The sequence below is a fragment of the Lolium perenne genome, chromosome 7 (assembly GCF_019359855.2).
Source record: "Lolium perenne isolate Kyuss_39 chromosome 7, Kyuss_2.0, whole genome shotgun sequence".
In the NCBI taxonomy this organism is placed as follows: Eukaryota; Viridiplantae; Streptophyta; class Magnoliopsida; order Poales; family Poaceae; genus Lolium; species Lolium perenne.
In genome coordinates this window covers 13683796-13697843 of record NC_067250.2, presented here as the reverse complement: position 1 = coordinate 13697843, position 14048 = coordinate 13683796, and the positions used below count along the sequence as shown (strand labels likewise).

Sequence of the window (14048 nt, the reverse complement as noted above, 5' to 3'; positions counted from 1 at the left end):
CTAAAACGGCTTACATTAATTTTACTACTTCCTCCATTTGTTATGAAATAGAGTACCACCGTGTTATGCGTTCAAAATCAGAATTAGTGCTTCATTCAGGGTTCATTTGGTCAGGAAATAGAGCTGAAAGAACTGTATTTCAGAGTAGACTGCTAAACAAAGATAACTAAACCCCATCAAGCGAAAAAAGTAAAATCTATGTACAGAAATCTGGAACTCTAGATTCACACAGCGAGGCCATCGATGGCTCCTCCGTAAATCGTTCGCAAGTCGAAGTCGGGGGGAAAGAAGCGCGACACCATGACCTGCAGCACGTCGGCGGTGAGCAGGCTGTCAGAGCCAGCGTTGTGCGCGCGTCCGGCGGCGCGCTCGACGCCGAGCGCCGCGGCCACCTGTTCCAGCCCGCCGCGCAGACCGCAGGCCTTGGCAATGTACTTGACGTCGAGCACCGAGGGCCCGAACAGCTTCCCCACCAGGTTCCGGAAGTCGTCCAGCTTGTCCGGCAGCCGCCTGCCGCCGCGGAGCACCTTGGCGAGGTAGGCGAAGTCGTAGGAGCCGGAGAAGGCCACCCACGTGAGGTCGGGAGAGCGGTGGCTGCGCGTGAGGCCGGAGCGCGCGAACTCCGCGGCGAAGTCGAGCGGGTCGATGCCGTGCTCGCGGAGGTTGTGGAAGTCCATGCCGTGGGCCTTGAGCATGGCGACGGAGGCCGGCGCGTGCGGGTCGAGGGCCTCGTCGAAGCCCCAGAAGTTGAACTGCCAGACGACGGGGTGGGGCCCGTCGGCTCCGACGAGGGTCAGGCCGAGCTGCAGCAGCTTCTTGAGCTCGTCGGCGTTACGGCGCACGAGTGTGTAGTTGTGGTGCGGGTCGCGCAGGTAGCGCGGCGTGGGCGAGTCGTAGACGGTGCCCGGGAACTCCGTGTCGATGCACACCACGGGGTGCGTGGGCAGGAGGGCGGTGATGGCGGACATCTCCTCCGCGAGGTTCCAGTACCACACGTCCCGCACCTGGAGCTCCGCCGGCGGCTGCGGATCGAGGTGGAAGCGGGCGAAGGCGAACTGGTCCATCGGCGGCGGGTGCATGTGCACCGGCATCTGCATTGGCAGGTGGACGACCATGCCCGGGTGCGGGTGGAGGAGGTGGTGCCCGGGTGGAGGAGGAGGCGGCGGGAGGACCATCGTGCCGCCGCTGCCGCCGTCGCCGTAGAAGATCATGACTGGGACGGAACTGTCGTGTCGGCGGAAATCTCGATCGTAGGCTGTTATAGACGGGCGATCGACGAGAGGCAGACGGATCGGTTCAGGAAAATAAACGAACACGAGTCTCGATGGGAAGCAAGGCGAAAGTCGGGCTCGGACTGGAACAGCCGCCGGGTTCGACCTGGGCTTTCGGACTCGATCAGACGAACCAGATGAAAGCAAATCGAGCTTTCCTTTCCGGGTGCCATGGTGCGTATTGATTCGATACACAACCCCGTTTCCCTAGTTTCCTTTTTTTTTCCTGGGTCGGTTCGTATTACAGGTGTACCAGTTATGATGTTAGGTTTATTGTCTAGTCGGCAGTATCAACAGGGGATGTAGCTCAGATGGTAGAGCGCTCGCTTAGCATGCGAGAGGCACGGGGATCGATACCCCGCATCTCCAAGTTTTCTTTTTGTTTTGCAAATTCCATTAAACCATATTGGTTTATAATGTGCAGCAGTACAGCTTATATTTTCTGCAATATCCAAGCACCATCAACTGCCGGAGAGAAAGCATCTCATCTCGTCTCCAATGCCATGACATAACTTCCAACCCCAGTTTTATTTTTTTAGGTAAACTTCCAACCGCAGTTGGATTAACAGTAACCAAAATATAAAATTTTATCACAGGCAAAAACTACACCATATGTTCTGCCCTCCTCGGCCCAACCAAAATCATTCAGTTACAACATTCGATGCAGAGAATGCATCATGCAGAAACAGAATATCATCACAACAATCAAGCCCTGTTGGATTAGTACCAACCAAAGTCAGTGCAATAATAATCAGTTTCCATGCAAAATATTACTACATCATATAGTATGCCCTAAGGCTCCACCCAATCAAAATTATTCAGTCATCAATCTAGCCAATGCAGCACAAAGTCACAGTTACAGCATTCCAGCGAAAACAAAACTCGTATCTACACAATAATCTCCTGACTATTCTATCAATGCATTCAGTTCATGAAATGTACACGGCGCTCAAGTTCCTTCCCAGTTTCCATGTATCAATAAGCCTTTTCAACATCTCAGTCCAAACATTTTGAGTACAGACACTGGTCACGCAGGGTATGGCTACCCACCCATGTTTATTCTGGTCCTCGGTTTGTTGTGTATGGTCCGTATGCTCATGCGAGGCTGGTCGGGAGAATCGTGGCTCCCGGTGGAGAGGGAGTCCATGTCATCGTTGATCGTGCGGTTGATCATAAGTAGCTGTCTGTGCTCCATCCGCTGCTTCCTTTCCTGGGACTCGGCGCCGTTGTTGATGAAGTACACGCCACTGCCATATGTCCTCTCGTGGGGCAGCCTATTCAGACGATCTCTGAGATCCTCACCATGAGACCGCATGCCAGGTGCATCACGTGGATATCTTGGTTCTCTTGACCTCCCAATGGAGTCACTTTCTCTCCCAGAGCTTGGCGGGTATCTTGGTTCTCTTGACCTAGCAATGGAGTCCCTTTCTCTCTCAGAACTCGGAGAATATCCTGTCTCTGTTGACCTCCCAATGGAGTCCCTTCCCCTCTCAGAACTCGGAAGATATCCTGCCTCTCTTGACCTCCCAATGGAGTCCCTTTCTCTGTCAGAACTCTGTGGATATCTTGGCTCTCTCGACCTCCCAATGGAGTCCCTTTCTCTGTCAGAACTCGTGCTAGTCATAGGACTCTGTGGACGTTGTGGAGGTTGGTCTCCAAGAATGCCACCCCAACTTGGTTTTCCAGCAGATGTTCTTCCTTTAGATTTCCTGCTTCTGGATGATCTGCTGCCTAGATTACCATTTGGCACGTCAAGCTGCTTCCCCTTGCCGTCATCTGAGGATCTGCTACTTTCTTGTGGAGCTGCTCTGCTAGTTTCTTGTGGAGCTGCTCTACTAGTTTCTTGTGGAGCTGCTCTACTAGTTTCTTGTGGAGCTGCTTCGAGAGGAGTAATGTTCAGCAGTTCTGGATCATCCTTGAAACTGAATGGACGCTTTGCTGGATCCATTTTTCTGAAGGTGATGGATATCCTGTGTATCAGAGCACCCATGTCACAGATGTGAATGAACCAATTTCAGAAAAATAACACAACACACAATTATAACCTTTTGGATGGCACTGCTGGAACGCAATGCTTTGCAACATCAGCACCATTGCCATTTATGATAAGCACAGACCTGTGAAAGTTCACACATAGTGTTTAGCGAAGGAACCAAGTACCAATGAATTGCAGCATAAAACTAGAAAGACCACTACACAAATTACGTAAGATTCATGACAATCAGGTGAGGAAACAAAGACAAAATAACAGATCACAGAAAATAGCTCATCTTAGAGCAAACTTGAAAAAACTTCAGGTCAAAAGCTAACGAGTTTAGCACATCAACGTGCAATGCACAATATCATTTACAAGTATCAAATGGGACATTGCTTAATCTTGGTATTCATATGATAGCAGACCTTTGGATATGTCATTAAATATAATCAATTTGAAACTATCCATGCATAGAGATTAGAGAGTCAAGTGCACATGTACAACTATGACAAGATGTCATGCAGGTGGTGCAGCCAGCAATATCACTAGCAGTAAGAAAATGAGGAAGTCTATGAATTCATATGCTATCAACATTTAAAATCTCAAATAGACTCAATTCTGAACTATGCATACCCTAGATAACAAAGCTCGATTAGTAATATTACAAAAAAGGTTGAATAACACATAATATCCATAAGCATAGAAGAAAACTGGGAGTAGAGAACCAACATACCCGACAGGTAGAGGAATTGCAAATGAGCCCGTAAATTCTCCGGGGCCAGCAATTTTCAGACTAGACCCAAAAAGTATGTTGCATTCACTGAGGAATGAAACAGTACAAAATGGTCGAACAAAATCATGGCTGTCTATATGTGGTGGGATGCAATCTCCAGGGTCATACATATTGACAATGCAACTGTCCGGCACACAGTCGGGAGGCAAAATACGCCACTTTACCAATCTCTTGATCATGACCTTAAATAGTTCAGGAATCGGATCAGAAACAAAAGTTCGGATGATGCCTGGTGGATTTCCATTCTTGTCCTGCCATTAAAATTGTCACCTTGAGATAGATTTACAAATAGGCTTCTTTATTCTTAAATGTAAGTACAAAAAGATGGAACTAAGAATAAGGTACCGTAGCATAGTTATAACAGCATCCAAATTGGATTGTTACCCGCCCTTTACCACGCATCCATTTCTCAGGTTCTGTATATGTTCGATCTGGAAAGGAAAAAAAATAGCTGTGCTCAGGGGTCTAGCCATACGAAGTACAGAAGCTAAAGGAGGGAAGAAATGCAGTAAAGAGTTTGAGAACATGTAATACGAACAACTGAAATATAAATGAAGAAATAACATTACTTGCATTGCATTAGATAAATATAAAAGGTAACACGTTTCCGTTAGGCAATGAATACTTTGTTCTTCGAAATTGCTTTCTTTATATATAAAATGGAAAGTGCTCTAACGAAATTGGATAACCTCAAATAAGATGTCAGTTTAAGAAAATAGTTTTGAGAACCAAGCAGTGCGCGGTTAGCTAGAGCACATGCCTGTGAGCTCAACCCGTGTTTGAGGCACAGCCTCCACAGGTGCCTTACCTAATAAAATACATTTAAGGGAGGGAATTTCCCCCTTTAACCACGCTTTTTTAGTAAGAATATGTAGCAAATGTGAGGTCAATAAGGAAAAGTAGCATTCACTACATTCCTGTCAATCCTGGTTGCATGTTGTATACTTATATGTTATAAGGTTAATTCCTTCAAGGCATTTGCAGTGAGTTACAAAGGTATCAACTATGGTATAGAAACGGGGAAATATTAGGTGCACTAGCACCTTGAGGTGTACTAGTGCATTAGGCAATCAGAAATTTTAGTACAGCTCACAACCATAGGTGACATAAAAAGGACACAAGTGCTTCAAGGAACAGTCATACTAGAATGTGACCGTTACGACGAAGCAACTGTGAGAACAGTTCATTCTAGAATAGTACATCAGAATTTATTTTCAAAATGAAAGGGAAGTATATTTGAAGACCATAAGAAACAGTGGTAGAACAACCCAAAAAATGTGTTTTTAAATAGGAAAGTGGTGAGGACAACCCATTCAACTTCTGAACACCATTGTTACTTCAGTCATGTGTATCATGGGATGCAGGACTGTAAGAAACACCAGGCATGCATGCATGCTATGTTATTCATGCTTTAATTTAAAGTACCATTAGTCATTATATGAGCATAGAAACAATGAAGCAAAATACCATAATGGAGAATACTACAAATGATGCAAAAACTAGCACGCTAAAATTTATGCGACCTGTATCAGAAGTATGTGCACAAAATAAATAGGTAGGTACCAGAAGGTATGGAATTGGTTTTGCAAAATGCTATTCACTAGGTTTCTCCATGATAATCAGGACTCTGGGAGACTGGGAGATACTTTCAGATCTGTAGACTTGGCATTTTATGATAATATGCAAGTTTTGGTATTTTAGTTCCTACAATGAAGAGGCAGATAAAATTTACCAAATACCGATTTACCTTCCTCAATTTTGATTGTCTACACTTCAGACTCACAAAAGCTAAATCTGCTAGTTTTCATAGGCTGATCTAGCAATTAACTAAGACAAAGCTTCCAACTTTGGGTTACGATCACACATATAACATTGCATAAACGTAAAATCTGAGGTCATAACTCCCAGAAATAAATGTCTCTTGCTTTTTTTTGCATGGAGACATTAAGAAAATCTACTAAACGACATAACTACTGCGTCCATATAGATCTTCCTAAGTTGACCTAAAATCTAACCAGGTCACATAGTCCATACTCAAATCAAAATCAAGCATACGGCTCGATTGAGCATATTCCATCCTCTAGGTACTACAGCCTTAGTAGCAGTCTGAAGCGCGCATCAGCGGCAATACAGCTAAAGATGGTGCCGCAAACTTCACATCCTGATGACTAATACTCAGCCCCAGAAACTATCATTTTTTTGGATTCCATTCAATAGAAATACAGTCTAGTATATGAAACTCAAAACACACGGAGCAGTAGTATGTAACTTGAGTGAAGGCCTCACCTCCAAGCTCCCCACGCTTGCCCTTCTCCTGCAGGTCGTAGACGCACTCAACGATGCGCTGCTGCTCGGCGGCACTGAACACGCCGGCGTGGAGCTCTAGGCCTGCGAGGATGTTGACAAGCCGGCCCTTGACCCTCTCGAAGCATATGAAATCGTCCTTCCGCGCCACCTTGCGGAACCGATGCAGCTCCCGCTGCTCCCTGGACGGCTTCGCCCTGGGCTTCCCCGCCTCCTCCCCGTCGTCGGCGGCCGTGGCAGCCGCGTCCTCCTCCGCCGCAGCGGCGAGCTCGTCCTCCTGCGCCATGTCCGCCCAAGACATCCTCGGGGTCTCCGCCGGCTGCTGCGGCGGCGGCGGATCCGAGTCCCAGCCGCTGGCCTCGAACGGCAGGTGCTGCGGGGGAGCCGGATCCAGGTCCCACCCCGAGGGCTCAATCGGCGTGTGCGGCTCCGGCGGCGATTCGTCCGCTGCAAGAAAGTTGGGTGAGGGCGAATGCGAGACGCGGGCGGCAAGAAACCCTAGAAAAGGCCCAAGAACCCTTCTTCCCCGGCGGTTAGGCGGTTAGGCAGTTACCTCGCGGGAGGAGGGACTCGACGCGGCCGCGGAGCGAGTCGGCGCAGGAGGGGCAGAGCCCCGCGGAGAGGAAGGGGAGCCAGGTGGTGAGGAACTCCCCGGCGATGGCGAGCTCGTCGGCGTCGTACTGGCCCCGCACGAGCGCCATCGGGTCGTCGTCGGCGGCGGCGGCGGCGGCCATGGATGACGGCGGTGGTTGGCGGCGGCGCGGCCTCTCAGTCGCTGTCGCTGGTGCGTGGGGTCACACTCTCCGCCGCGGCCTTTCACCCTTTGGGGAGGTTTTGGGTCGCTGTTCCCACGCGGAGACTACTCCGGATAACTTGCGACTTCTGCTAGGTCGGGCTGGGTTAGGAAGAGCTGGGACGGTTTTGGCCGTCCATTGCAACGTCGATGGTCTGGATTGGAAGCTTTTGGAAAAGGGTGAATGGATGAGACACTGACTAATTTAAGTTGCCGCTCTATGATTCTGTTGATTTTTTTTTCATTTAATAACACCTTACAAAAACTCTTTATTCATCTGAAATGATAGTTAAAGATTATTAAGCCATATATGCTCATTCAATCCACGAGCTACCCTAGCTAACTGTTGAGCCACGGTGTTACTTTCGGATTTGACAGTTTTCGGTGTGAGTACTTCATTTGATGTGGTTGTCTATGTGCTCCTCAACTGAGGTGCTATGTAGAGGAGAGGTCACGTAGCCATCCTTGCGATTGATGGTTGAGTTGAATTCCCATCAATTTGGGAATCATCGTCAATGAGTTGTATTCTATAAAAGTATGCCACTAAATGCTTTTTTAACAGGGTGTTCTTCACAGGTAGGCGAAAAAAGTATCGGCTTTCCCCATCCCTTTTCTAAATAGACGGTTAGGGTGGCGACCACTTTGCCCATCCCTATTGGTCTGAAGGTGGTGGATATGGCGTTCTTCCTCGACTTCATGGATGGGATGTGGCAGATCTAGTCCAAATTAGCACAGGACATCCCCCGGTTGACGTGCCACAGCGACATATGCATCGTTGCTCACAGCGGGCCTATTCGTCAACTCACAAAACCTCGTTGGTAATGGTGCTTCCATGTATGTGACAATGGTGTAGGGTCAGTGTATGCCTTGGCAGCGCTGAAGTTGGGAGACAACCGCTAGCTTCGTTGTGAGCAGAAAACCCTATGGATTTAGGTTTTTAGTGCAACCATTTTTTGACGATCTATCTTTTAATCTTTACATGTGTTTGTTTGTGTAACTTGATTTTCTATTAAAAAGTTGTGGTTGCTCTCAAAAATATGATCCTCTATATATATACATATATATTCCCAATTTATCCATGTGATATAGGATTACCGTGAAGGTGTCACTTGATGCCTCCTCTCTACCACGTGTCCAAGGGTAATCCCATCTCTTGTCCTTAGAGGAAAATATTGCATGGTCGACTTCATACAATATCAAGAAAGATAATTAATACACATTGATAAAGGAATAAATAAAACATATTTATTTCAATTATAGTTCATAAGTGGGGTTTCACCACATCCCTAAGTACAAAGGAATCTACTCACACATAAAGGTAGGAGACATCATCATGGTAATGAAATGGATCAAATACATAGCGGAAATAAATTCTTGTTCTGATCTACACCAAAGTATAAGAAGTACAACAAGATGTGAATGGTCGATGGTGGTGATGGTGTTGATGCAGCTAATGGTGATGGAGATGATGCCCAAGCCTCCTTGGATCCGAGTAGTGGCGAGGATTTGTGCCCTTCTGCTAGTTCCGCTTTCAAATCCCTTCCGAAGGTGGCGTTTCTTGCAGTGATCCAGCATATCACTCATGTTGTAGTATACAAGTCGTTGATATGATCTTCATGAAGGGACTTCTTCATAAATATCACATCCCTCAGTGTGGTACAACAAAAACATTGCAGGTCATAACACTCGAGATTATATTACAATCATGGTCTTACCAAGTTGGTATTCTCACAGGTCCGATGAGAACATCCTAAGATACTACTGAAGTACTATTACAACTCAACATAAATATTAAACTGAGCTCAGCAACTTATTTAGTTAAGCTACTACATTGCTCGACTCTATGATAACTAGGGTAAGACACTACTCTTCTTCCTCATTGTTGTCAAGTTCATAGACTATCCCATAGCCCACGCCTTCCACTCCTCCGGACAGATCAAGTTCCTCGTATACCAGCTCGTAATCTCCTTTCGGTGCTCCGTCGGTGGCCTCCACTTCATTATCACACAATCTAGCAAGGGTGTCGAAAGAAAGTGAGTACAGAGGTACTCAACAAGTTCAAAAGAGAAAATGTGTTTGATGCACTACCTACGACCATTGATCAGAAAATCTTAGGTCAATGCATGTTTTGAAAACATTTCTTCAAAAAGTTTATTTTATTCTTAAAACTATGCCCGCCAGTCTTCACAGGTTGAATAGAACTTCACGAACTTCCTTTCCTGCCACGTTCGTAGTTCCCTTCCCGGAACAGGGAGTGATAGCCACAAATTTGATACACTCTGCAGAGGAGCGTTAATTTTCCCATAAGCCCTTTTGTCCATCCGTACATCTCCGGCAGACATCTCCCAATCATACGGCTTTACCCCCGATGTACTATGGATAATCTCTCATAGACGGTAGAGCCTCTCATCCACACGGATGGGGATTTTAAAGTATTTCCCGACCTACTGCAGTGTTATCCCAACACCCAGCCAGCCAGCCAGGCCCTATCAAGTTCGTTGATATGCAAGAGGGAAATGATACAGCTGACTTACCCAGAGCCATTATAGATCTTATGGTCAACGTGAATTGTACGGCGCTAGAATCACTACACGGTATTGGTGATTAGTCCTAGATTAATAGAACCCTTGCAATGGAACCTCCACCATATCAACACATACCATGGTTCCATTGCCCACCACATAGTCATATTCATAATTGGAAAAGTAACATTTGATTTTTAATGCAAGAATGATAAGTATAGTACTTTTGCGGGTAAATTGATATAAAATAATCAAGATGACATGAGCAAGGGTGAACTTGCCTGGTGACTGCGAGATAATGCAGTTCGATGTGTTTGATGGAACCTAGACCTCGGGTTCTGTAAAGAAGCGTCATTGTCCGGTAAGGATAATGTTATAAAATCCAAATAATGCATGCATGAGTGTATTATTTCTTGTTGAATCCCTTACCCCGACATGATTATTAAGATTTAGGTTAGAAGTAAATATTTATGCCTTTGGTAGTAATTTATAATTACTTTAAATCCTTTAACATTGTTTTCCTTTCTAAAAAGAAAAGGATTTAAGAGTAATAGATTTTTCCTGTTGGAAAATATTTATTTCAAATAAGGAATTTAAAATAATTGAGTTTTTCTCCTTTTTGGAAATAAAAGGAATTTTGGAATATTAAGGTATTTCCTTTTTTGGAAAATCTTACTCTTTAAAAGAAAAGATTTGGAATAATAGAATTCCTTTTGAAAAATTTGAATAACAAATGTTTGAATTCATTTGTAATTTTCCTTGATTTTTAGATCCAAGGAAAATTGCAAATTTAAAATTCTAAGTTCATATTTAAATTCAAAAATTCCAAAATTTGAACTTTTTTGGTAAATTATATTTCTTATTTTGTTATTGTTAAGAATAACTTCTTATTTAACAAACCTATTTTCTTGGATTTTTAGAGGTATTTTTCATTGTTTAATATTTGGTAGAACTCACAGGTTATTTTTAAAATGGAAAAGACTAAAATACCCCTCTGGCTGACGAGGGATCACCTCGTCAATGTCTATGTATTGTAGACTTGAGTTTCGGGAGAGAGCGACGATGGAGATTCCGGGAGCGAGATTAGGCACACGACGTACCCAGCTTCGGGTCCCCTCAGCGGAGGATGCCTACGTGCTGCTAGCAATCGAGTATATGATCATAAGTATATTTACAAGGTGCCGACGTAGGCGGAGCTATGTTTATCTTAAGTGCAATGAGAGAGAACCTCGATCCCTTTTAGGTTTGTATGCAATAAGGCGCGAAAATTTCCCTCGTTTTGCGATGAAATACACATCCCAATTCCAAATCTACCCTTCGATGTTCCTAAGTTCTGGGTTATTACATTTATGCGCTTATCTGGTGTCTATGAATGTTGGATCTCCTATGTTTTTCACAGGGTGAAACAAGCTATTTGAAGAGACGAAGCGGTGTAGGGTCGTATGACCGCGCCGTATGAGCGGGTTCTGCCTGTACCAATGGTCGGAAATTCTCTGATTGCTTCATTTTGACTATTTTCTCAGCGAGGTTCTCCCACGTGCTATGGTAAATATCTTTATTGCTTTAAATAGCCTTCAATCAACATATTTGTATCCAAAAATGATTGTTTCATTGATTGTGTCCATTATTTCCTTCCATTAGGGGATCATGTTGAAACTAACATGAAAGATGTGTGTGCACGTGGTAAAAATACTAAAATCCTATCACTATTAATGTGAAAATATTAAGTAAATATGCTTCAAAATTGAACTCATCAGAGAAGCTAGAGAAGCCATAAGGAGGTGGCGGCCACAAACCCATCCAGGTTCTGTTCTCCTCGCCGGCGAAGCCGCTGGTCCGCTCCGTCTCTGGTGGCCTTGGGGGCTTGAGGTGTGGCGAACGACGGTCCCTCTCTAGCCAGGAGTTTCCGTTGTTTTTTCAGATTGTTTTCACTGTCTTTTGGGAGATGGTGAGGCGGTGGCTAATCTAGAAGTAGAATAAGGTCATTTCCGCACTATCCTTACTTCAGTGGAGCGTCTAGAGCTGGTAGAGATTGCTGTAGGGATTCGTTGCATAGAAAACAAAAAAATTCCTACCGCGAGAACGCAATCCAAGCCAAGATGCAATCTAGAAGACAGTAGCAACGAGGAGATGATCGAGACTCACCCTTGAAGATTTCCAAAGCCTACAAGATGAGGCTCTTGTTGATGCGGTAGACGATCACTTGCCGCTTGCAAAAGCGCGTAGAAGATCTTGATCACGGCGCCACGAACGGGCAGCACCTCCGTACTCAGTCACACGTTCGGTGTTGATGAAGACGACGTCCTTCTCCCCGTTCCAGCGGGCAGCGGAAGTAGTAGCTCCTCCTTGAATCCGGCAGCACGACGGCGTGGTGGCGGTGGCGATGGAGAACTCCGGCGGAGCTTCGCTAAGCGTTGCGGGAGAGGTGGAGGAGGTGGGGCGGCTAGGGTTTGGGAGAGGGGGCCGCCGGCCACTATGGGGTGCGGCCACCTTGTGGTGTTGGGGTGGCCGGCCCCCTCCCCTTGGCCCCTCATTATATAGGTGGAAGCCCCAAGTGTTGGACTACAAGTCTTCGAATAAGACCCCAACCCAAAACCTTCCATGTAGTAGGGAAACCTACCCAAGGTGGGAATCCCACTTGCCCCTTCCATGTGGGGGTGGTGGCCGGCCCCCTTTGGTGGAGTCCACCTTGGACTCCACCCTCTAGGGTTGGCCGGCCATTGGAGGTGGAGTCCCTCCGGGACTCCGCCTTCCAATTTGATTTCTTTCGGACTTTTCTAGAACCTTCTAGAACCTTCCATAAAATCTTCCGGATCATTTTAAATCTATAAAATGACTTCCTATATATGAATCTTATTCTCCGGACCATTCCGGAACTCCTCGTGATGTCTGGGATCCCATCCGAGACTTCGAACAATACTTCGAACTCCATTCCATATTCAAGTTCTACCATTTCAACATCAAACCTTAAGTGTGTCACCCTACGGTTCGCGAACTATGTGGACATGGGTGAGAACTCTCTCCGACCAATAACCAATAGCGGGATCTGGAGATCCATAATGGCTCCCACATATTCAACGATGACTTTAGTGATCGAATGAACCATTCACATATAATACCAATTCCCTTTGTCACGCGATATTTTACTTGTCCGAGGTTTGATCATCGGTATCACTCTATACCTTGTTCAACCTCGTCTCCTGACAAGTACTCTTTACTCGTACCGTGGTATGTGGTCTCTTATGAACTTATTCATATGCTTGCAAGACATTAGACGACATTCCACCGAGAGGGCCCAGAGTATATCTATCCGTCATCGGGGTGGACAAATCCCACTGTTGATCCATATGCCTCAACTCATACTTTCCGGATACTTAATCCCATCTTTATAACCACCCATTTACGCAGTGGCGTTTGATGTAATCAAAGTACCTTTCCGGTATAAGTGATTTACATGATCTCATGGTCATAAGGATTAGGTAACTATGTATCGAAAGCTTATAGCAAATAACTTAATGACGTGATCTTATGCTACGCTTAATTGGGTGTGTCCATTACATCATTCATACAATGATATAACCTTGTTATTAATAACATCCAATGTTCATGATTATGAAACTAATCATCCATTAATCAACAAGCTAGTTAAGAGGCATACTAGGGACTCTTTGTTGTTTACATATCACACATGTATCAATGTTTCGGTTAATACAATTATAGCATGGTATATAAACATTCATCATAAACATAAAGATATATAATAACCACTTTTATTATTGCCTCTTGGGAATATCTCCAACAGTCTCCCACTTGCACTAGAGTCAATAATCTAGATTACATTGTAAGGAACCTAACACCCATGGCATTCTGGTGTTGGTCATGCTTTGCCCTAGGGAGAGCTTTAGTCAATGGATCTGCTACATTCAGATCAGTGTGTACTTTGCAAATCTTTACTTCTCCATCTTCGATGTACTCGCGAATCGAGTGATAACGCAGCTTGATATGCTTCAGCCTCTTGTGTGACCTTGGTTCTTGTGTATTGGCGATGGCACCCATGTTGTCACAGTAGATGACTAGTGGGTCCAATGCACTAGGAACCACACCGAGCTCTACAATGAACCTCTTCATCCATACCGCTTCTGATGAAGCCACTGAAGCCGCTATGTACTCTGATTCTGTTGAAGACTTCGCCACCGTGCACTGCTTCGAGCTTGCCCAGCTTACTGCAGCACCATTCAATATAAACACGTACCCAGACTGTGACTTAGAGTCATCAGGATCAGTGTTCCAACTTGCATCGGTGTAACTTGTTACAACGAGCTCTTGGTCACTGATACGTCTCTGACGTATCTATAATTTCTGATGTTCCATGCTTGTTTTATGACAATAC

General features: G+C 45.3%; 2 protein-coding genes and 1 non-coding gene across 3 annotated transcripts; 1 reads left to right on the top strand and 2 right to left on the bottom strand.

Moving 5' to 3' along the window:
• Positions 1–224: 224 nt before the first annotated feature.
• Positions 225–1007, bottom strand: LOC127316238 (probable CCR4-associated factor 1 homolog 11). Its single transcript, XM_051346646.2, has one exon. The coding sequence runs from the start codon at positions 966–968 to the stop codon at positions 225–227; it is 744 nt and encodes a 247-aa protein (XP_051202606.2). The 5' UTR covers positions 969–1007.
• Positions 1008–1567: 560 nt separating this feature from the next.
• On the top strand, positions 1568–1640 carry TRNAA-AGC (transfer RNA alanine (anticodon AGC)). Its single transcript has one exon. It is a non-coding gene; the product is annotated as a tRNA-Ala (tRNA).
• Positions 1641–2007: 367 nt separating this feature from the next.
• On the bottom strand, positions 2008–7210 carry LOC127311383 (RNA demethylase ALKBH9B). The gene is made up of 6 exons (XM_051341807.2): positions 6897–7210; positions 6326–6790; positions 4385–4470; positions 3980–4290; positions 3317–3388; positions 2008–3241 (listed from the first exon to the last, which is right to left on the bottom strand). The coding sequence occupies exons 1-6, from the start codon at positions 7075–7077 to the stop codon at positions 2314–2316; spliced, it is 2043 nt and encodes a 680-aa protein (XP_051197767.1). The 5' UTR covers positions 7078–7210; the 3' UTR covers positions 2008–2313.
• Positions 7211–14048: the final 6838 nt, after the last annotated feature.

Coding starts and splice junctions, on each gene's coding strand:
- LOC127316238 (XM_051346646.2), bottom strand. CDS start 968: ATGTCCGCCATCACCGCCCTCCTGCCCACGCACCCCGTGGTGTGCATC.
- LOC127311383 (XM_051341807.2), bottom strand. CDS start 7,077: ATGGCCGCCGCCGCCGCCGCCGACGACGACCCGATGGCGCTCGTGCGG. Junction 6,791..6,896: donor CGAGTCCCTCCTCCCGCGAG/GTAACTGCCTAA, acceptor ACTTTCTTGCAG/CGGACGAATCGCCGCCGGAG. Junction 4,471..6,325: donor CAAGCGTGGGGAGCTTGGAG/GTGAGGCCTTCA, acceptor TTTCCTTTCCAG/ATCGAACATATACAGAACCT.